Source organism: Drosophila serrata, unplaced genomic scaffold (genome assembly GCF_035046125.1).
Source record: "Drosophila serrata isolate PLE 108 unplaced genomic scaffold, ASM3504612v1 contig_336, whole genome shotgun sequence".
In the NCBI taxonomy this organism is placed as follows: Eukaryota; Metazoa; Arthropoda; class Insecta; order Diptera; family Drosophilidae; genus Drosophila; species Drosophila serrata.
The window spans coordinates 224,868-249,037 of record NW_028257234.1 but is presented as its reverse complement, the minus strand read 5'-3'; the positions used below and the strand labels follow the sequence as shown (position 1 = coordinate 249,037).

At 37.9% G+C, this 24,170-nt stretch overlaps 3 protein-coding genes across 5 annotated transcripts in view; 1 reads left to right on the top strand and 2 right to left on the bottom strand.

The window, feature by feature from the left end:
- Positions 1 to 596: 596 nt before the first annotated feature.
- On the top strand, positions 597 to 8,535 carry LOC110184613 (uncharacterized). 2 transcript variants are annotated; one of them, XM_020953206.2, is made up of 3 exons: positions 597 to 870; positions 5,362 to 6,246; positions 7,697 to 8,535. In XM_020953206.2, the coding sequence occupies exons 2-3, from the start codon at positions 5,370 to 5,372 to the stop codon at positions 8,299 to 8,301; spliced, it is 1,482 nt and encodes a 493-aa protein (XP_020808865.2). In that variant the 5' UTR covers positions 597 to 870; positions 5,362 to 5,369; the 3' UTR covers positions 8,302 to 8,535. The 2 variants fall into 2 exon arrangements, with proteins under 2 accessions (XP_020808865.2, XP_020808864.2); XM_020953205.2 differs by lacking the exon at positions 597 to 870 and adding an exon at positions 4,449 to 4,534.
- Positions 8,536 to 11,994: 3,459 nt separating this feature from the next.
- On the bottom strand, positions 11,995 to 16,743 carry LOC147642886 (uncharacterized). Of its 2 annotated transcripts, XR_015272831.1 has the most exons (2): positions 16,169 to 16,743; positions 11,995 to 13,741 (listed from the first exon to the last, which is right to left on the bottom strand). XR_015272831.1 is itself a non-coding variant. In XM_086837974.1 (1 exon), exon 1 carries the CDS (start codon positions 16,741 to 16,743, stop codon positions 16,255 to 16,257), a length of 489 nt encoding a protein of 162 aa, XP_086694100.1. In that variant the 3' UTR covers positions 11,995 to 16,254. The 2 variants fall into 2 exon arrangements, 1 of the variants encoding a protein (XP_086694100.1); XM_086837974.1 differs by having other exon boundaries at positions 11,995 to 16,743.
- The window catches only part of LOC110184609 (uncharacterized), a 30,267-nt gene continuing 18,091 nt past the window's right edge, over positions 11,995 to 24,170 (bottom strand). Inside the window, exons 10-13 of the mRNA XM_020953202.2 lie at positions 23,522 to 23,715; positions 18,045 to 18,136; positions 17,251 to 17,443; positions 11,995 to 17,150 (exon numbers count right to left, since the gene is read on the bottom strand). Coding sequence (XP_020808861.2) covers positions 16,843 to 17,150; positions 17,251 to 17,443; positions 18,045 to 18,136; positions 23,522 to 23,715 — 787 coding nt within the window. The 3' untranslated portion in view covers positions 11,995 to 16,842. The remainder of the gene's footprint in view (positions 17,151 to 17,250; positions 17,444 to 18,044; positions 18,137 to 23,521; positions 23,716 to 24,170) is intronic.

Here is a 24,170-nt window from a genome sequence, read left to right as displayed (position 1 = left end):
TTGATTTTGAATTTCTAAAATCGGTTTAAATCTTGTTTTCATTTTGAATTTTTAAAATCTGCTTAAATCTTAAATTAAATTAAACAATATAATCCGAAATAGAGACAAATAAATTAAATCAATTTGTAACATATGTAAAAACATTAATGCAATATTTCTGTTATATTTATAATTTCGACACATCAAAGCTTACAATATTCTATTGATTGCTATATATATTTTTGATCCATTTAGTATATCGCTCATTTATATTCCATATAAACCCCTCACATTTTTCTCTCTGTGTGTCTCTTAATGCTACGTGCTACGTGCCCATAGATCCGCCGCCTTACCGTTAGACTTTGGAATTGGATTTGGTTATGGATTTTGGCCCACTGCGTGGTTCGGTTGGATCAGGTGGCCCCACCGGTCGGGTCGCAACCAGAGCTACCTGCTGTCCAAACCGAAGGCGGAAGGCCGCCTCACAACACGTTCGATGCGATGCGATGCGATGCGAAAAGAAAGCTGGCTTTGTTGTTGCAGTTGGAGCTCGATCAGCTGGTGGCCCCGAACCTGTGGTCTCGCGCCCATAACTCTGGCCTGGTGGCTCCACATCCGCGCAGTCGAGTTCCGCGTCTCCGAGCGTTGAGTTCAGCTCTTTAAAAGGCATCCAGCCGCAGTCAGCTTCACCCAAAGCGCGCGTTCCAAGATCATAAAATACTAAAATACTATCTCGTTTTTTTTTTGTGTTGTGCTGGCTTTCGTAATAATAATTAAAAATAGTTAATCAGGGAGTTGCCTTTTTGCATTTTTTTTTGGTTTGTGTTCCAAGTGCAAGTGGTGTGGATACCAGGATAACCAGGATACCAGGAGGATTAAACCCAGTCTTAGGTAAAGTTGCAAGTAGAATTCGTGTAAGACCGAGAGAGAGAGGGAGAGGGGGAGGGAGAGGGGGAGAGAGACAGGTGAAATGCGGTCGACAGTTGCAGAACATACAACGAGCACTTAACGGGGCCAATAATGATGATGACTGGCAGACCAGGAAAAGCCAAAAGTGAAGCCAAAGCCAAAGCCAGGCCGAGGCAATTGCACGTAAAAGTCGCCGTGAAATTGTGTCAACCAGTTTGGCTCCGACTTGGACCTCGTCTTCGACTGGGATTCCGTTGCGGTTTCTGGCTCCTAACTCTTCAGATCTCCATCTACGTAGCTCGCATTCTTCCTTCGCTAGTCATTAATTTATTTGAATTTGGCAAAACAAAAGAAACGCGTTCTCCGTTTTACTTTCTACAACGCCGCATTCTTCGCTGTCTGAAGACGCGAAGACGCGAAGCCTCGACTCTCGGGTGCCGTTGGCTTGAAAGTGGAACTGTCTGTCCGTTTGTTGCCCCAGCTGGTTGCTGTGGGTTAATGGTTAATGTTGCCTCTGCTGGCTCCAGAGATCTCTTAGCCAGCTGTGTCTGGCTAATTGCCAAAAACAAATACCAAAAAGTTTGACAAAAACTAGTAACGAAAGTCTTTAACTGATTGTATGTTATTTACAAAAACGATATTATTCGATATATAAATGTATTTTAAAATTGTCAATATATGTGCCATATTTTTATCAAACTGTTATGCTCGACATAGGTTTATTCCAACGATAAAGTATTGGAAAATCGTGACAGTTTGAGGTTGATTTAAAAAAAATATACAAAAATTCGATTTAGTATATTAAAACGTATATATTTGGATCAAAAGAAGTTAGTATTATTTTAAAACTTTTATTATATACCTAAGCATTTAAATCGCTTGCCATTTCTTTTATTATTTTCCTAAATAAAAAAGAGTAAATAGTTAAGCCCTAGGAAATCCCAGTTTCTTTTTTTTCCAACTTTAAACTGGCTAATTTTCTGGTCCATCGGTTCAGCCTTGACCGGAAATGCTGGCCCCCTTTTTCGGGCGCTTTAACCCTCTATTAACCCACGGCCCACGCGAATAGCAAACAAATCAAAAATTTCACCGTTGGCTGCATTAAAGAACTTAACCTTAATTTTGGCATGGGTCTCCTCTCCCACTGTCTCTCTCTCTCTCTCTCTCTCTCTCTCTTTGTCTCGTTAAGGTAACTTTGATTTTTTCTACCTTTGCCTCTTCTGCTTCTGCTTCTTCTGGCTTTCTGCTGGAGATTTCACCCACACACACCGAAGAAAGTGTTAAGCACACACACACACACACACACGGCAAATCTAGCTAAAAAAAAACAAAAGAAAAATCTCTGAAAGCCGAATCAAAATTATGCAAATTTTCGTTGGGTTATGCATGTGTGTTATATAAACCCACAAAAAAAAAAACTAAAGGATGTAAAAGTCTGACAAACTGCTTAGCATAATCGAGGCGCGATGGGTTTCGTAATCAAGAAAAAAGGGGAGAAAAAAGTCTAAAAAAAGTAGATATTAATGATTCGAAATCAAAAGAAATCTTTACGGAATTTTCGCAGACACAGACACTTTCGCTGCCACACCGAATAATTAACAGTTCGATTTTGGTTTCGATTTCGATATGAGCAGCAGCAGTGACCCCCTCCCCTCACTTATGATAATTTTTGATAAATAAAAAAAAAAAAAACTAAGGCCTTACCACTGCTGTGTGCCTCACTTTCTATTTTCCTATGCGTTTAATAATTAATTAATGCTAATAACTTTTCACAACCGTTATAATTTATTGACAAAATTCGAAAATGCGCTCAAAAAACAAACGGTGTGCGAGGGAGAACACAAGGCACACGTGGGGCCAGCTCTGGTCCCCCTCCCCCGCCCTCTTTCTCTCTCTCTCTCTCTCCCACTAACTCCGAACGACACTCTCCCATCTCTACACTCCAAACCTGCCGACATGCAAATGAACTGGACTCTTTGTAATGGGTTGTACGGTTACGTATTGGAATTTCCAATTGGGAATTTTGTAGCTCCCCATTTGGGATGAGAGAGAAATTATGAATGCGTGTGGAGACTCTCCATTGCAGAGGCCAGTTTCAACGGTTAAATCGGAATGTGTAGGAAAGATTAACCCTAGTGCTTACTTTCGTAAATATTATGCTTTGCACCTGAATGGATAATTAAAGGGTTAAGAAAATGGTAAATATAGTATGCAGACTGATACAAAAAATGCTAAAAATTAAGTAATTGGGTTTTAAACCTCAAGACCTTAAGATTTCCGGCTGGAGTAGCCTTTAAAGGAGACTCATGGTCTACGCTTCTGGCCATTCATACTGCTTCGAGTAACTGGCCAATCTTATCAGCCATTTATTCTTAACTCGGACGAAGACTTGGACTTGGACATGCCTCTGGCTGCCATATTTAGACGCCTGCACACTTTCTTTGCCCAAATACTAGCTGCGTCCACCAACTGGGTCACATGGCCATCCACAAAGCCGCATCCAGTCAAGCAGAAGGTCATCTTTCAATGGGGAATGGGAATGTGTATGGGAATGGGGATGGGGAAGGGGATGGGGATGGTCGGGAGGCGGTGCCCAGAAAAATGAAAGTGGAACAGGTTCTCAGAGTCGGTCGAGATTTCTGTTTATTATTATTTACCATTTACCATTTACCAAATGATGTAAGGAAATGTGCCGCATTAAAGGGGGGAAGGAGGGGGAGCGAGAGCCAGGAGATAATGGTAGAAATAAGACAGTTATGGACATGGGCTTATTACACACACACTCACAACACACACACACACTATCTATAGTCATTGAGGCAGGCTGAGGAGGAATCCATTTGAGAGAATGTTATGAATGAATGAATGAATGAGGGTTACTTTCACAGCGGATACTTGGCCACAGAATCCATCAGTTGAGCATGGTCCTATAATCTATATATAATATTAATTGAGCATAATATAATATTATTATTTTAGCTCTAATATATTTGGAATGCTAAAAGTTCACTTAAATTATTTTACATTGTCTTAAATATCGTAAAAATGAAATATACAAAAATATCGCTCTTTGTCGTTGAATATCAATTAATATTTCAACAGAATTTTTATTTGATTTATTTGTCCCTTTTAATTAAATATATTGTTTCAAAATATGACGGGGAATATAGTTTAAATTTTAATTTTAATTATTTTAATAAATTAAAATTTATATATTGAATTTTGCTTAAAATTTTAACACAATATTGATATTATTTTCGTATTTGTACTATATTACGAATAAAAAAAATAATAAATGATATAATATATAATAAGTTATCAATTTAATTACAACTGCATAACCCGCTTTCTCACAGTGTAGACCTTTCGACAATCCAACAACAAATATGATTCTGATTAGCCAAGTAACGGTACTTAGCACAACGAATAGGCAAAGCATAGAGAGAATGCGCTAAATCGTTCTTGTACTTAGCTTTGAGAGCACCTGAGAGAGCTTTGGAATGAGCAGCACCTGCTCCATATATATGTATATATATACGCATATTTATCGGTCTTTAAATAGTTCTGCTCTGGGTTTCTCCTGTGCGCTGTTGAGCTCCAGTTAAGAGCCGCTAATTGATTCGGACATCTCTTGGGTCGCGGCACAGTGAGTCAATAGCTGAAAATTTCACTTTGCCAGCGGTGACGGTGACTCCCAGTGCTCCCCCTCCCCCGTCTCCTCCTCGTCTTTCCCCTCCTCCATCTCCATGCCCCCGGGGGCCCCGTTAGAGTTGGCAACAAGCTCCAACATGTTGGCTCTGCTCGGCGGAGAAGTGAATGAATTTCAAACGGCAAGCCGAGGCATTTTTCGTGGCTATTCTAATGAGGCTAACCCAATTCGTCAATTAAATAACTTTGCGGCCGAGAGACAGAGGAGATTTCACTCTCGTTTTTGGTAGTCTCTTTTTGGGCTGCTTTTCGCTTTCGTTATTATTATTATTATTTCTTTCTTTTACTTATTTTTTTTTTCTTTTGTCCGGGTAGCCATTGATTTTTGGAGCTTTAATTTGTTTACTTTGCATTTCGGAGGCAGTTGAAGATGCGCAGAGAGTGAAAGAAATTATGTCAATATTTATTTATATCCATTTCTTTTGCGAAAAGCAAAAGGCGTGACAACAACAAAAAAGTGACAAAAAAGCGAAGCGGAGAAAGAATGCGGTGAAACTTAATCGCTGGCCACTTGAAAGCGACGATTCGAACGAAGCTTGTTGACTTTACCGAATACCTTTGGGTATTTAATGGCATTGGGCTCTACTTTGATTTCCATTTCTCTGAGGGATTCACCGAATTTTCTCATTCATTTTTCCCTGGAATTGTTGGGTTATTCCGGGAAAATGTCCCAAAGCTGCAGCAGCTTCTGAGCCTCTCTCTCTTGTTTTTATTTCTCTCAAAGTGTGACTTTTCGAAATTAACTCTTTTGAAATTCCTTCACAGTTTGCATAATGACTAGCTATCGGAAGAACCTAATGCTAGTGCTGCTCCTGGTGGCCAGCACTGCCATTGTCCAGCTGGAGGCCAAGACCGTCTTCCGCCGGACGGATAAGATATCGGAGAACTTCAAGCAACTGGATTTGCCGCCCGAGGAAATCGATCCGAATGTGGCGCCGCCAGAGTCCGAGCCACCCAAGGTGGACGATGTGGTGGATGCCGCTGTGCCGGTGATCGATGAGAGTGCCAATGAGATAACCAGCGCTGATGTGGAGTCCACCAATGCGGTGCAGGAAGTGGCCACTGCTGCTGCTGCTCCTGCTCCTGCTCCTGCTCCCGCTGCTGCTGTGGAAACTCCTGTGGCTGAGGCTGCTCCAGAGGCAGCTGTCGCCGCCATCACCAAGCCACCAAAGGTGCCCAGCACCACGGCCAAGCCGCAGAATCCCATCAGCAGGTACTGCAAGTGCTCGGAGTCGCAGTGCGACTGCTGCCGCAAGTTCGGATTGCCGCTGCTGACCAGCCAGGGTTGCGCCAGGATCGCCTATCTGGGCAACGACGAGATGAACGTGTCCCTGAAGTACGGCGACATCACCCTGGCCTCGCGCCGCATCTCCAGCAAGCGGGCACGCCCCATTTGCGTGGGTCTGCCCGGCGGCTACTCCGAGTTCTGTGGCCGCGTCTATGGCCTGTCCCGCTCCAAGGAGTCCAAGGACTTCAAGGCCTGCCTGGCCTTCGAGCTGCGCTCCGACGAGGAGGTGGAGGCCTCGCTCCGGGTCTCCTGCTTCAAGTTCGGTCCGGAGGGTCTGCGAGTGGCCGAGGCGGAGCCGTTGCCCACGAAGCCAGCGAGCGACGATGATGACGATGATGACGATGATATCTTTGGCTTTGCCGGTGAGTCTTCCAAATACAAGTAAAATATTTCATTTAATTTAAGTTAAATAAATCTTAAGTGGAAATGTAAAGTTAAATCAGTACGAATTTTCACGCAAAAGTGAAGCTTGGGGTGCATACATGGCGTATACGTAATATTCATCTTATATTACGTATCCGCCTAGTGGAACCTAGCTTTATTTTTTTTAACCCTTTTTGAGTATTATAATTTCTCGAAAAATTTGTACATAAAAAAATAGATAAATATCAGTAAAGAAATGGTATTCTAATTTAAGTCAGAAGCTTGTAACGCAGTGAAGGAGTCATTTCCGACCCTATATATCATATATATTCTTGATCAGCATGAACAGGGGAATCGTTCTGGACATGTAGAAAAAAATCTTAATTTGTGTCAATTTTTTCGAAATTTTATAAGGGGTTACATCGTTAAAATTGTGAAAAATTGATAAAAATTTGAATTTTTTACATTTTAAATTGAGTATGCAGATTTATTATCCTTAAAATAATCAACATAGGACAGCTTTCCGAATTAAATTTAATGCATTTTTGGCAGAGTTATGATATTTTTAAATTTGGATATGTCTAAAAAATTGCCATATAAAAAAATAGGTAAATATCGGTTGAAAAATGGTATTCTAATTTTAGTCAGAAGCTAATAAAGCAGTGAAGGAGTCATTTCTGACCCTATAAATCATATATATTCTTGATCAGCATCACCGGGGGAGTATTTCTAGGCGTGAAGCAAAGAATCGAAATTTTTGTTAATTTTTTGAGAATTTTATAAGGCTTAAAATTGTTAAAAATAGATAAAAAATCGAATTTTTTAACATTTTAAACGGAGTATACCGTTTTATACATTATACAAAAACTAACATAGGACAGCTTTCCGAATTAAATTTAATGCATTTTTGACAGAGCTATGATATTTTTAAAACTTATATTTACTCTTAAAATTAGCAAATAAAAATATATATTATTAAATATTAAATATTTACCTTGAATGCAAAAATTTTTGGTTTTCTTGCTTGCAAATGAAATCCAAAAAGTCAATGATTGCCAAACGTCATATATGTATATTTCGATTTCCATATAGTAAACAATGATTTATATTAATTATAAACATCGTAAAATATAGATAACAAGTTCTTTAAGCACTTCTTTTGTTTTTGCTAATAAATTGTTTTAATAAATCAAATTTATTGCACTGATACAATATAAAAATTGTAAATATTGACCAATATCCCTTTAAAGTATATTTATTATCTAAAAATATTGAATTAATGTTATTTAATTTATTTGTTTTTTCACCTTTTAAATTGATCAGATAACTCAAATGGAATATCAATCACATATACATTTATACATATCCATAATATAATTTAGTTTTTAAAATTATTATTTACACTTTTAAAGCATATTAATATATTTCTTTTCTATTCCGATTCCATAGCTGGTGGCGACGATGACGAGGACGAGGATGATGACTATGACAGCGAAACCGACAACGACGCCGATGCCGATACCGATGATGATGATGACACCGAGGACTATGCTGATGACGACGAGGCCGAGGCGCCCGAGGACGCTGACTACGGTGGCTTCAGTCTGGCCGGACTCCTGGACGAGCTGGATGATGACGAGGACGAGAAGCCGGCCAAGAAGCCAGCGGCTGCGGCTGCTGCTGCTGCTGCAGCTGCTACTGCTGCAGGTGCCGGCGATCAGACCAGGGAGCATGTGAGCACCGATGGCCAGGCGGAGACACAGCTGGTGCAGAGCAAGGACGAGGCGGGTGCTCCGGCTGCCACTGTTCCCGCCAAGGATGATGCCGCCGCCTCTGCCTCTGCAGCAGCTGCAGATGAGGCCGCACTTCCGGCTGCCGTCGAGGGTGAGGTGACACCGGCCCCTGCCACCGCTGACCTTGACTCCACCACGCCCAAGGCCAAGAAATCGAAGAAGGCGAAAAAGAACAAGAAGAAGAAGGCCGCCGCCGAGGCGACCGAGGAGACCGGCTTCGCCTACGAATTGTTGAACGGCATCCTGGATTTTTTCAATTGAGCGGCCAGCGCGAGTTTGCCAATATGTTGGGCAACAGTGTAAATACCTTGTACCGCCGCAGCTGGCCGGGATTTGGAGTTAGACTTAGTAGCTAGTGCCTAGGGTATCCCCTGAATCTGAAATTCACTTATTTATTTGCTATTTATTCGATCCGTCATCAGTTAAATGTTAGTTTTTATTTATTTCTTAAACTTCTTAACGAATAACAAATAAAAAAATGTGAAAAAATGTAAACACGGGTGCTGCTTTACCTCTTTTTACAGAATTTAACGAAATTACCTTCCAATTAATTATGACATTTTTCTATAATTATTTTTGTATCGCCAAGATGTGCTGAAACATGCACGTTCTACGTATTTTAATTTTATATATGTACATACATATGCTAGCCTGACTAAAAACCACGCTTGTAACGACAATTCCACAAACGGTTTCACGAAATTCACTCTAAAAATGCTTTAGATTTGACTTTCTGTACCAGGCGAACATAAAATTCAGCAAGCAGCTGAGCGCCTGAATTAAAAGTCCCAAAGTAACGGTTCTTAAAAGATGAGAACCTAAAGAACCTCTCTGATTGGTCTAATCAGATGTAAACAAAGGGCGGCCATTAATATTTAGGTTCTAAAGTAACGGATCTTTATAGAGAGTAATGCAAAGAGCTTCTCTGATTGGTCTAATCAGATGTAAACAAAGGGCGGCCATAATTGATTTGTTCTAAAGTAACGGATCTTCAAATCGAGAGGTACGCAAAGGGCTTCTCTGATTGGTCTAATCAGATGTAAACAAAGGGCTGCCATTACTGTTCTGGAAAAGATCCGTTATGAGCAGCGCTTGTTCTTGTGCTGCAGGGTTGCTGCCAGCAGTTTCTGTTTGCCTGGTATATCAGAAGCGTTAGATTTGTAAAATTAGTCTGTTTGAAGCCCATATTTCCAAGTTTTGCAAGGGGTAACAGACATCTTGAAAATTATACATAAAATTCATAAAATTTGAACAGTCTTAAATATAAAATATTTTTATCATAGAATCTTTAAAAAACCAATACAGAAAAGCTTTTCAAATTGAAATGCATCTTTGGCTTAGTTATGATCGACATAAATTTATTAATTTTATATTACGAATTATTTATTTTAATTTTAGTCAGAAACTTGAAACGTGAAGGAGTCGTTTCCGACCATATTTATCATATACAGCATGAATAGATAAATCGTTCTAGCTATGTCTGGGGAAAATAAATATTTTACCGATATTTTATAAATTTTATAAGGGGTTGTATAGTAAAAATTGTCCAAAGTTGATAACATTTTTAATTTCCTAACATTTTCAAGATTAATGTGCAGATTTGTTAACCCAATAAAAACTAGCACAGAAAAGCTATCCGAATTGAAATAAATGCATATTTGGCCGAGTTATGACATTTAAAAAATTAATTTTTACAAAAAGTTAACATATAAAAATAAATATTTAATTTAGGTACCAAGAAATATTTTAAATTTTATTATAGGTACACGAAGTCCGAAAAGCCAATGATTAATATTAAACATTTAAAAAAATTAAATCCGCCATTATATTAAAACTAACTTTAAGAAATAACAAATCCAACAACAAAAAACAAATCCAACAACAAAAATCAAATCCAAATTAGCGATTTCGCAACGTAAATTTCTTAAAAACTTGGTCTGTTCTACCAGGCGAACAGAAATGCAAGCAAGCAGCTGATCGGCTGCTTAAAAATCCTAAAGTAACGGTTATTAAAAGAGAGGAACGTGAAGAACTTCTCTGATTGGTCTAATCAGATGTAAACAGAGGGCGGCCATCATTGATTTAAGTTCTAAAGTAACGGATCCTGACAGAGAGGAACGTAAACAAAGGCTCTGATTGGTCAATCCAAACGTAAACAAAGGGCGGCCATTAATGATCTAGTCCTAAAGTAACGGATCTTTACAGAGAGGAACGTAAACAACGCCTCTGATTGGTCTAATCAGATGTAAACAAAGGGCTGCCATTACTGTTCTGGAAAAGATCCGTTATGAACAGCGCTTGTTCTTGTGCTGCAGGGTTGCTGCCAGTAGTTTCTGTTTGCCTGGTATATCAGAAGCGTTAGATTTGTTAAATTAGTCTGTTTGAAGCCCACATTTCAGAGTTTTGCAAAGGGTAACAGACATCTTGAAAATTATACATAAAATTCATTAAATTTAAACAGTCTTAAATATAAAATATTTTTATCATAAAATCTTTAAAAAACCAATACAGAAAAGCTTTTCAAATTGAGATGCATCTTTGTCTTAGTTATGATCGACATATATATTTAATTGTATATTACGAATTAATTATTTTAATAAAAAAAAATTATTTTTACAAAAAGTTAACATATAAAAATAAATATTTAATTTAGGTAGCATAGAAATATTTTTAATTTTATTATAGGTACACGAAGTCCGAAAAGCCAATGATTGAAATTAATCATTTAAAAAAATTAAATCCGCCATTATATTAAAACTAACTCTAAGAAATAACAAATCCAACAACAAAAAACAAATCCAACAACAAAAATCAAATCCAAATTAGCGATTTCGCAACGTAAATTTCTTAAAAACTTGGTCTGTTCTACCAGGCGAACAGAAATGCAAGCAAGCAGCTGATCGACTGCTTAAAAATCCTAAAGTAACGGTTATTAAAAGAGAGAAACGTGAAGAACTTCTCTGATTGGTCTAATCAGATGTAAACAGAGGGCGGCCATCATTGATTTAAGATCTAAAGTAACGGATCCTTACAGAGAGGAACGTAAACAAAGTCACTGATTGGTCAATCCAAAGGTAAACAAAGGGCGGCCATTAATGTACTGAAAAGGTGAAAAGATCCGTTATAAGCACTGATTAATTCAAGATCTTGTTGGGCTGTGGCCGTTGCTGTTGGCCTGGTATCAGAAGACTGAAACGATGTGGAAAATAAGCAAATATCGTACACATTGGCAGCCGCTCGTGAATGTTGCTGGATTTGTTGTTAATTGTGAAAAATGTTGAATTGAAATAAAATGCAGACCACATTTTCATTATGATTTTAGGTCATTAGTTCGAAAAACACTTACCTTAGCCAAACAAAGACGTATATATTTCAATGTAATAAGCTTTTTCTTGTTGTTTTTTTATTAGGTTTAAAAATCATCTACTCCAGTAATTAAGATTTTTGGGTTTCTGTATAGAGTCTGAGGTTTTGTTTACCGGTTTATAGATAGAAATTCAATGGGGAAATGACATCTATTAAAGTTTGCTTGAAACTGGAAGGAAGTTTCAATGGAGCACAACACTTGCTGATGGCTGGGCCTCTTGGTTGGTGTTGCTGCCCGCTCCACGTTGAATAATCCGCTTTACCGCAGTCTCATCTCTGGCCTCCCTGGCATCTGTGGCATTTTGATTAGTCCATTTATGGGCTCACTCTGGCTTCTTCCCCCAGTGCGTCCCAGACTTTTTGGGGCCTTCCAAGGCCTCCTCTGAGCACACACATTTTTCGAGTTGATTAAGTGCCGGCCTCACCATTTGTCAAACTCAGCGCAGGAGCAACTTTTAATTAGAAACTATGCGCATCGTGGCAGGGCGTGATGGATTCCAGATTCGGCAGGATCTATGGCATCCCCTTAATTAGCTGGCAAAGCCACCGAATCCCAGACCCCCAACTTCCCAAGAAATAAACTGCAAGTCATATTTATATATGTATTTTGTTATTTAATTGTACACATAGAATAAAATATGTAAGTTGTATGGTTTGGTGGAAACGCTGAAGTCCGATTCAATTTGATTGAATGGCTTGGTTTCGCAAAACGAAATAATAAATTAAATAAAATATATACGAATTTCCAAAGCGCATCAGAGGTGCCCTTTAATCTCTTCCTAATCCACAACACTTTTATTTAGTTTCACCACAAACATTGCTATTTATTTTGAATGCAATTGGTTTTTTGGGTTTTCGGAAGATCTACATGGTGAGAAATCAGGTGTTCTTTTTGTTTTAAAATTGCACAGGTGATTATATTTGTGTGCTGGGCACCCCTGTTCTTTGCGTTTGGTTCAAAATTGGGAGCTCTCCCGTGGAACCTTTATCCTTTTTTGCTCACTAAAACTCACTAAACTTAGTTGCTTTGCATGGAAAACTGTAAAAATTGAATTGAAATCATTGGGAATGGAGCAAATTGTCGTTCTATATATCAATATAAATATATATGTATATATGTATGTATAGTTATCAATTACAAATAGATTTCATTCAAAACACACACAAATACATCATCAAAGGGTTAACGTACATAAAAAAAATGTATTCATAAGTATAGGTGTATATATTCTTGTATATTCGTGTATATAGAATCCAACTACATATATTTTTTTGATTTGTAAACAATTTTGTTAGTCAAAAAGTGGATTTTCCTTCAATATTTTTGTATAGTTTTTTGCATTTCTTTTTCTTTTTTTAAATTTTTTTCTTACATTTTCTTGTTTGGAGAGAAAGAGCTTTGAGGGGAGGAAACCTATAAGGGGAAACATTTTCCTTACTAAATCCATAACTAAATCCACATCCGTTCCGTCTATCACACACTTGATATATGATATAGAACAAGTCCGCCTAGCTGGCTATCAAAAATTCCACTCAAAGATCTTGTCCGAAATTCGTATAAAGTTTTCTAAATTAACTTTAGGTATTCCCCACATTTTCATCTTTTTGTGTTTTTTTTTTGTAGAAGAGAGACATGTGTGTGTGTATATATATCTCAATATATAATATGGGTTATATAATCATATATGTGTATATATTTCGATATATGTATATCTCTTGGTCTTATGGCCTATATATTCTGATTAGTAACTCTTAAAGCCTAGTCAATCGGTGTTTGTGTGTGGGGAAATGAAGAAATATCGCGGATCAAGGGCTCAGCAGGGGTGCTCATCGTCGAAATGAGGATCGTCCTGTTTTAAGGATGCCCTGGTTTTAGATTGCAAATATAGCATGGACTATCAGTCTCTGGTTTCGAAGTAGAAGTGGCTCTAAATTCGGTTATTTGTTTTGGAAATTATAACGAACGGTCAGATCATGGTATTCATATATTTCCTAGAGACATATTTGCATATTTTTATATATGTATGAGCCCCTGCTTCGAGTCTGTATAGTATGTTTAGGGATAATCCCGAAGGTAGGTAGTGTGTGCCAATGTGTCTTGCCTTTGTCTAACTCGTGTTCCTACATCAGGTTACTTCCATTTCGTTGTTCCGTTCACTTTGTTCGTTCATTATCGTTTCCTGATCAGGATCAGGGCTTTCACATCCCATATAATACGTTACGTTTCTCAAACTGGAACAACATACAATAATTCTCTTTCCTTTGTCCAGCACTTTGGCATATTCTGTTCTGTTCTGTTCTGTTCGGTTCGGTTTGGTGAAGGTACGATTAGTGTCTACAGTTACGGTCTTAAAAACAAATGCAAATTAATATATAAATGTATATAATGAGCTCTATTTTAGGGGGCTCAAATCGAAATTAATGGCAATATAATCACAAGTATAATAAAAAATAAAAATAAATACAAAAACATGAAAGAAAACTATCTTCGGGATTCCGAAGTCTTTATACCCCTGCAGTTTGAAATTAAATAAAAGGATCGTAATGGAAAAATTGTAGAACTCATTAGTTTTAATTAGAATAATAAATCTGCACGGCACCAAACGGACTTTATTAAACTTGGAAATATGGGCTTTAAACAGGCTAATTTAACAAATCTAACGCTTCTGATATACCAGGCAAACAGAAACCACATATTTAAAAAAAAAATCCAAAATAGAACTTCATTTTTGGGTATAGAGTAATTTTAAATGAAAAGAAAACCACTGATAAGACTGTTCTAAACGTTTCCTGGATGGCTCTTAAGGTTTCCGGCAGAGGTATAATTATTTAAGTATATTAAATAATTAACGAAATAAATATGAAATGAAAACAAGAAAGGAAGCCATCTTTGGGATATAATAATAATAAAATAATATATATTAAGGAAATAATGCAAAAGATTGGAAAATACCAGCCTAATGTTGAAATATTGACCGTAGCTGTATATTTGTTGTTGGTGGTGACTGTATGTGTTTTCATTACTTGTTTCTTTTTTTTGCCATTTTCAATTTGTTTAATTTTTTTTGTATTTTTTGTTGACTTTCTGCAGAGCAGAGCTCTTTGTTAAGCACACACACATAAAGTGGAAACTTTGGCTTACTTTGTTCGTTTTTAGCCCATTTTGTTGCCACTATTGTTTATAATTTTATTGGCCTTCTGTCTTCTGCCTTCGCCTATCTTTGCTAGGAATTGAGTACCTTAAAAAAAAGAAGCACTACCTAATGACTTTAAAACAAAAATATTTAAAAATTAAATAATCAAGGAAATAATAATAATAAATCATAAATAAGAATATTTCTCAAAATTGTAAAGTAAATAATTGTTAATTAGAAAAGCTGAAGAGGATGTAATAATTAAACTGATTAAATTTACATATAATTAATTTAATAAAATTATTTAGTTTAATTTATAAATATAATTTAAATGTCTTAATCAAAAAATACCTCTTTTATCTATTACATTTCCTATTTATTCTGAAGTAAGTAAAATGTTCCTCATTCTACTTGACACCTTTCATTTAGGGTATTGTGTGTGTGTGCTATTTGTTTTTTAAACAAATCATTTTTAAATACACAACATATACACATCGATAATAAAACACTTGTGTTTTGTAAAATCTTGATTGTGGTTATTAATGACGCCATCAAGAAATATCCTCCTGGGCGCATTTGCGTATAGCATTTGTTTGTAACACAATAAATATTTGCTTAGCAAAAGCAAAAAGAGAAGCGATTACAAAGGTGCAATTTTCTTTCACATTCGTATAATTTCTAGAAAATATATGCGATAATATATAATATTAAAATATTATATATGGTTTTTTTGCTTTGTGTCTTTTAATTTCTTTTTTTTACAAAAAATATTGCCAAAGGCCAATTTTAAAATGAACATGCGAGTATCAAAACTCTCAAGAAGGTGCATCTAAGTTGCATTTGGTCACACCGCATGCTGCTATGTTGCTTTTGGTCACACTTACATAAAATGATTATAGAAAAGGTGATTAAAATATTCGAAAATATTTGAACATTTTAACTGGACGATTTTTCGAATTTTGTGTAAAAGAAAATGTTGCACCTTTCTAGATCGCCTGCTCCTTGGTCAAAAAGCTGCTTTTGTTTTTATTTTTAAATCAATGCCTTTTGCTGTATGTTGAAATTTAAGCTCAGAATGTTTTGCTTGGTAATTTGCTCATTTTTATAAATTTTTGCTTTCAAAATAAAGTACCATATTTCGCTGTTCATTCTTGTTGCATGTCCTGGTATTTATCTATTTCCTTTTTAGCTTTAACATACATCCGTTTGAGCCCTGAGGCCTTAAATTTTGTTGTCTCTTTGCTTGCTGCTTAGTTAATTTAATTTGTTAATTTGCAAACATGCCTTAAAATCGTTTATGTGTGTGTTACGATATACCTTTTTTGTACCTCAGGTATTTTATTTTTATTCCGATTGGTTGCTACTTAAAAAGTCTGCTGATCAATATTCATTGGACTGAAAATTATTGTCGGCATTTGCAGCTTTAGTAAAATCTTTCGAACCCTTTAACATTCTCGCCGGAAGCTCCACTCGGAGCTCGAAGAACTGCCTCAAGATGGTGCTCTAAAAAATATTTCTGACTAAAATTGGTGACGACTCCCTGTAGTTTCTTGTGGATCCCTCTCGCTGTGCTCTCCCCACGCTCTTTTGCATCCATCCCTGTTCACCCTTACATCCGCTAGACTTACCCTGATTCTATGCTACTCTCTCCTCCTTGATTCCCGTCTATGTACAGTCAGTCTATGGCTCGCCCATTGCCGTGATCCTCTCCAGCTTAGATCACAAAGAGATCGCTGCAGCTGGAGGAGTTGCGACGCCTCAGATTGATGGACTTCTTGAAGCGCAGCACCGACGAGATGAAGACCTTGGTGCGGGCGGTTAGCTTCTTGACCACCTTCCGGTTGCAGGAGCTCCGAGGTGCTCCCGGGTCTGTGCCCCCGGCAGCCTCCTCGTCATCCTCGCTGGCATTCCTGCCATCCCTGTCTCTGTTCCTGTGCCGTAGCCGTTCCTCCTCATCGGGGATCTGGGAGTCGTCGAGGGCGCGGAGTTCATGGCGACGCTGCAGCTCGGCCATGGCGGCGGCTGCCGTGGACGTGAAGGTGGCACCGTCGAAGGAGCGCCTCTTGCCAAAGGGTTGGCGTCGTGGCGTTCGGTGGCGATGGAACTCCTCGTTGGCGGTCAGCAACTCGAACTTGCTGAGCTGCTGTTGATGGTGATGTGTGGACTCCAGGATGTCGCCATCCTCAATCTCACTTTCGCCCATCTTGAGGATGCTCTCCAAGTTCAAGGGCTTGCGATTGGGATTCTCTATGCGGGTCTTCCTACCACCAACTCCTCCTCCCTCTGCCTGCTGCTCCTCCTGTCATATACTCTCCATCTCCATCTCCTTCTCCTCATCCTCCTCCGCGTCTTGCTCCTCCTCGTCGCCTTGGTAGATACTCATCTGGCGGACCATGCGACGGGCATGCAGATGCATACCGCTATGCTTCTGGATGGCGCTCTGGAGATTCAGCAGCTCGTACAGCTCCTTCTCCGTCAGGCGGCGCAGGCGCTGAGGATTGAGCTTCACCTGGGCCACAATGCCCACTAGGAGCTCGTCCACATTGTGATGCAGACCGGAGGATGTCTCGATGAACTTGCAAGCTATCTGGGTGGCCACATAGCGACCCACTGAAAAGGGGGAGAAGAAATCAAAAAGACCTGGATTAAGTCTCTTTCAATTTGATTTTATAGTAAACTAAATTACATTATATATATCTTTAGTACTTACTGTACTGATTCACCACCCGATGCCGCTCCAGATCCGTCTTGTTCCCCACCAGAATGGCTCCCCGGGAGAGAAGCATCTCGTTCTCCTTGAGGTACTGCAGCACGCGCTCCGCTTCCTTGAAGGTTTTGCGATCCACCACAGAGTAGACAACCACAAACAGATCGATGTTGTAGGTGGCACAGAAGGCCTCCGTCTGGGATAGAATGAGGAGAAGGCAATGAAACTTCGATGGCCATATGGCGCTGCTAAGTAGGCTACACAAAAAAGCTGCTAGGATGCTGAAATCATGGCCTTATACCCTACATCCTACACACCCCAACCCCAAAACCCCCAAACCAGGACGCTTGGCTGAGCGCAGCTGCCACAAGTCCTCGCCGGCGACCTTGGCCGGTTGACTTAAGGACTTAAAGCTCTGCTAAGGAAATTATAACGCTCTGTAAGAGCCAACCCCTATGGGTATTATACAAAAGATGTACTTAATGAATTAAACAGAACATATAATAAACGTGATTCAAGCTGATTTGGAATCCCTTTAGTCTGTCCCATATTCATAAGTATATTTCAAACCCATTCGCCTTACTTTGTTTCTCTTTTAAAGCCTGGGGCAGCAAAAGGACAAAAGTGTTAATGACATTTGCCTTGGCCTCTGAATGGCCCTTAAACCCGCCACATCTGGAGCTCAGTTGGAGCTCAGTTTGGCTGGTGGAAATGGAGCACAGACTGACGACTACGACTAGGACATTAGCCACTACACTGCACTACATGCTATGGGTTTCTGGGTTCTACCTACTCACCGACATCTCGCTCGCTGGATGGTCAATAATTTCCAAATCCGTCTCAATGTTATCAAGCAGCACCGACACCTTCTTCTGTCCATAGTCATCATCTAAAACAAAACAAAAAAATGTACAACATAAAAAAAATCAAATGGTTTTTCTATACATTTTCTGTCTGTATATTTTCTGTATTGCCTTTTATAATTTATAGAATTATTCAAGGCCTTTTGCGTTTAATAAAATTAAGAGAAGGTTATATGTATTTACACAAATCAAAGCTCTCTCTGTTTCTGGCCAAGTGTATAAGAAGTTCTTTCCTTCTTCTTACTTTATTAAGAGTTGGAAAGATTATAGAAGTAATTAAGAGTCATAAAGCAAACCCATATTCTTCTATACCTAATATCCCCTTCAGTTTTTAGTACGACTTTAAAGTATACTAAAAAAAGCCACCATATAAACCAATTTAAACACGATTCCTTCCCATTCTTCCCCCCCTTCGTTACCAGCAAGTACTACTTGCCACAGAATGTAGTCCCAAAGTGCAGTAGTTACCACTTGCAGTCTTGGTTTAAAAAAAAAATCGATCAAATTGCAGCAGCGAGGGAGGGAGGGGCGTGTCGGCCATAAAACCGTAATCAGAGTGATTTTATTTGGCCAGCAAGTTAACGTCATTGTCATTGACTCGTTTTTTAAACGAAGCGAGTCATAAAATGTGTACAAGGAGCAGGGAGGGAACCTGGTGGCAGCTCGTAAAGCCTGTTCCAGGACACGTCAGGACACTGATCAAAACAAGTAAATAACTAAGTATATATTTATGTATTAAGCTAGAAAGAGTACAGCTTAATTGCTAGCCTATAAAAAAAATTTCAAGTGTTTTTATTCTTTAAAAAAGAAATAAAATAATCTCAAGGACCAATCCTTTGATTTCTTTCAGTGAATGCCAGCTTTGTCAGCAGTTTTACATGAGCCAAAAAAAAAAAAAAAATTGAAAAAGGGTAACAGAGTTTAAGCGAGAAGCTACAAGAAAGCAAGGATAATGGGGCAGGACCCGCACCAGGACAGACAATGACTGCAGTTTGTGTCCAACTTCAACTCTGTTTGCATACAGTTTGTGTCAAATATTTGGAGGATAGTTTTACCAGAGAAATTTTCCTTTTCAGCCAGTTCCACTTTCATTTTGCATGTTGCAAGTACATAACATATATATATATTTTTTTTTAGAAAATTCAATAGGGAAAATGTAAAACAACATAAAGCGTGTCCTGCGAGTCCTTTCACGGACTTAGCCGATTAGTCATAATGGTGGCGGCAAAACCAAAAGCCAGTCATTGCAATGCAATTATATAAATTCCTGCGCAAACAAAGAACTGAAAGGACCACAGGACTCTGTGGCCAAACCCAGCGAAAGCCAACAACGTTTAATTTATAAATGTTTTGGCCAAGAGATTTGTGGCTTATTAGTGGTTATGGTTACCAAAAGGTCACTGCGTATGTAGATGGTATGGAATTTAAGCTTGAATTAATCGCTTCCACACCTTGCGCTCGTCAATGTCAATTATAATTAATTGATTATAATTGAGATTAATTTAATTTAAGGAATTTTAAGGTATTAAATAAAGAGTAAATATATTTTCTTAAGCATTGTTATCCCAATTTACAGCTAAGTAACGCATGCGGGTACAGTTGTGCTTCAAAAGTACAGTTGCGTTTACAAGACAGGACACGATATAGGTACAGTTGCGCTTAAAAATAACCCAAGACTCTAGCCCTATTTTGATTTTCTTGATTTTAATTAAAAAACTGAACCAGTTTTGCCACTAAATTACTTACAACATAAAACATGAGCCGTACAGTTGTGCCGAAACTAAAATAGACTTTCTTCAGTCTTAATAAAAACAAGGAAAATAGGGGAAAAACAAAATCCCCAGCTAAATTTAGTTGAATCGGAGGTGGAATGTAATAAATCCAACATCTGCTCTGGGGGAGTGGCCAAGTCAGTGCTTAGCCCTCGCCCAGATTTGGTCATGCAACGCCACGCCGGCTGCCATTAGGGAAAAGATGCCAGGCACCCACACGCAGCCATACACTGAACAAAAAAAGCGCTACTTCTTAGAGAATTTAATTATATTTTAAATTTTCTTAGGGATTTTTTTCCTTAAACTGTTTAGCAATACAATAATATGAACTTGTACTAGGTAAGAGTCCTTTCTAAAGGTTCAAAAAGAACAATATCCTACCTAATATTATATCGAAAACATTAAAAACTTTGATGTATCGTTATTGATCTTTAAATATTGATTTCTTTTAAATAATATTATACAATTTGAAGGAAAGCTAACTATGGGAAACCGAACACTGTATACTCTTACCATTGGCAATTGAGTCAAAACACTTGACACTTGATTGTTTATAACTCTGCCAAAAATGCATTAAATTTAATTCGAAAAGCTGTCCTATGTTAGTTTTTTTAAGGGTAATAAATCTGCATACGTCACTCAAAATGTTAAAAAATTCAAATTTTTATCAATTGTTGACAATTTTAACGATGTAACCCCTTACATTTTCGAAAAAATTGACGAAAATGTAGTTTCTTTCCAACATGCCTAGAAAGATTAGCCTGCTGATCAAGAATATATACGATTTATAGGGTCGGAAATAACTCCTTTACTACTTTTCAAGCTTCTGACTACAATTATAATACCCTGGAAAGGGTATAAAAATAAAACTAGGATCCACTAGGCGGATACGTAATATGAAGTGAATATTACGCATACGCCATGTTTGCCCTCTAAGCTACACTTTTCCGTGAAAATGTGTACTTTTTGCACTTTGCATTTCCATTTCGTAATTTGATTGTTTGTTTACAGTGTAATCGCTTGCGTGTCCTGGAAAAGGGCATTATAAAAGCACAGAAAATGGCAACTAGAGAAAGGAAAAAAGGGCCACACGCACACAGAGCAGGGGACATCCTGCATCCTGCAGGCATAGAATTGCAGGCACAGGCACATTCCATTCTCTTTTCCTTTTGCCATTTACACTAAAACGCGTAAACAAAAAGCGAGTGGGAGGGGGGGGGGACCAAAAGAAAGGCCAACGCACACGAGCCTGGCCACACTGGCAATTGTATGTGGCGGTCATAAAGTTGGCTCCTACTCCTGCGTCCTGCTCCTGCCTCCTGATGCTGCTGTGCTAATTAAAACTTGGAATTTTATTATCTCGACAACAGAGAGCTGCAAATTTCTGCGTGATCCCAATGGGAGGCTGAGCCCCGAAGCTCAAAGGCTGCGTAACCCCAGCAAAGGCCAGGAGAAGGGCGTCCCAGGAACAGGAGCAGGGACAGGAACGGGGATACATACATCACTCTGGCCAAAGGCCTTCACTCGAATCCCAAAAACTATGCCACGCGCAACAGTTTGCTGCGGTTGCAGTAGCAGTAGCAGCAGCAGCAGTAGCAGCAGCAGCAGCAGCAGAAGTAAATATCACTCATACGCCAAGGGTGACCGAATAGTATATGCATATGCTTGTGCAAAAATAATTCAACTATTTTAATTAAGGGTAGAGCAGGTCAAAAGAGAACTATGGAGAACTATGAACAACTCAAGATAATAATTGGATTTCAAAATATATAATTAATTATATTTGAAATAAAAGACAAGCCAAGGCACGTGTGCAATATTATCAAGGCTTTAACAAATATTTAGATTTGTGCAATATTTAGTTTAGAAAATATATGCATATTGTTCCAGAAGCTAGTTAGTTAGTCAGTTAGAAAAAGATTAAATATTTATTTTCAAAAGTTTTAATATAGATGCATCGTTGTTTTATTACCATTTCTTGTTTTTGTTTAATTATTTGTCAAAAGAATAGTTTCACTGTGTAAGCTTTACAAAATATGACTGGAAAAATGTTAATATCAATTTGTTTTTTATCTAAAAAGGATTTTTTAAATATTAGAAAGAAAATATGTATTTTTATATTGTTATATTATAAACAATCTATTAATTTAAGTTAAACAAATTCAAAATGGAATTGCAAAGTTGCAAAAGTACGAATTATCATGCAAAAGTGAACCTTGGAGGGCAAACATGGCGTATACGTAATATTCACTTCATATTAAGTATCCGCCAAGTGGAACCTAGCTTCAATTTTTTAACCTTTCTTGAGTATTATAATTTCAGTCAGAAACTTGTAAATAAGTGACATTTCCAACCCTATAAATCATATATATTCTTGTTCAGCATAAACAGAGGAATCTTTCTAGGCATGTAGCAAGGAATCTCAATTTTTGGCAATTTTTTTAAAATTAAATAAGGGGTTACATCAATAAAATTGTCGAAAAATTGATAAAAATATGCATTTGCTGACCTAATAAAAACAAACATAGTTCAGCTTTCCGAATTAAATTTAATGCATTTTTGGCTTAGTTATAATATTTGAAAAACTTAGAAAAGCCAATAATTGCCAAATGTGATATATGTCTTTCTACTAGCAATTAAAATCAATGTCAGGTTTCTTTCCTATTCGATATATGCATATTTTATCAGTACCACAACAATATTTTGATATTTCCCTGCTTTAGCCTGCTGCTAATATGAAATATTAAGTTTCGGCAATTTTTCATCACAATTAGATTACCCGTCAAAAGCCTCAGGAAGATGTCTCAGCTGTAATTAGCTCAGTGGCTGAGCTCAAAAGGTAATTTGATAAAGTCCAAGAGTCCGTCCAAGAATCGGATGCATCCTTTTGCATCCTTGACCCACAATTAAGGCGACACGTGTCTCACAAAAATAAAAGGAAATATCAAGAAGAGCGGGAAAGCAGCCCAGGAGGTGGCAAGGAATTTTCAAGAATAAGATTCCATCTTATTAATTTAATAATTATATATATATACATTCACTTTAAGGTAATCTCAATTACATGCCGCAGCTTTAACTTTAGTTTTTAGTTGCATTGAAAACAATTTTAATGGAAATTTTCAAGACTCCAGCTACCATCCATTTCCCCAAAAAGAAATACTCCGAAAGGAGCAGAGAGCTCTCCTCCCCCAATCTCTTCCTGATATGGTCGCAAAAGTTAATAAAATTAGCGCTGAAGCTTTTCATATTTTATGACTTTGTGCCATAATTAAAATGCAAATGTGTTTGATTAAAAGCCGCATAGTGAAGGAAACGTGGAAACGAGGAGGCGAAGGAAGAGGCAATGCCTTGGCCTGGGATTTGGTTTTCAATTACTCTGCCATTACTGGATTTAAACTACAAGTCATCTAGGTTTAAGGCCAAGTCGAAGCTACAGGAACTTGAATTTTAAATAATTTAATTATATATATATATCTATATATAGAGAAACGAAATCAGAGGCAAATATCAAATAGTTTTGCTAAACAGAGCAGGGGGACTTAGATGCTCAGAGCTCAGACTTTAAGACCCTGAGAGTATTTTGGGATGAATTTGGGGGAATGAATGAATGAATGAATGAATGAATGATTTTCCACTTACCGAGACTCAGGTCGTAGGCGCATATGTAATCGGATGTGGTGAACTGGTATGTCAGGGTGGTCTTGCCCACGCCGGAGGCACCGAGCATGGCAATCTTAAAGGCGGGCACATTGGGATCCCCATCCGGTGGTCTGTCCCCCAGGACCATGGGATCCCCACCGTCCACGACTTCTCCAGAGGCTCGCGAAGCGTTGCTATGGAGGGGTGAGAGGGGAGGGGAAAGAAAAATACACGAAAATCAATTAGGGGTTTACATGTGGAAACAAAAATAACAAATAATCAGTGCTGACAGTACATTCGGTTTTTCATCATTATTAATGCTTAGTTTTTTCTTTAAATTATTTAATGAAATGGAAGTGGAAAGCATCTATTATTAGCTTAATGGGGTTATGACACTGCATTATAAAAAATAATAAAATATATAATATTATATATATAGTATAATGTATTCATTATTAATTATATATGTACAAGATACTATTGAAAATATAATTAGAAAAAAGTGAACGTAAAGTGTGACTGCTTTCTATTTAATGTAAATATGAAATGTCATAACAATTATAAGATGTAAGATGCTACGTTTTCTTCTATAAAATTATTAGAAAGAGCTGATTTTCTCTATAAAGAAAATATAAATTCAAAAAAAGGA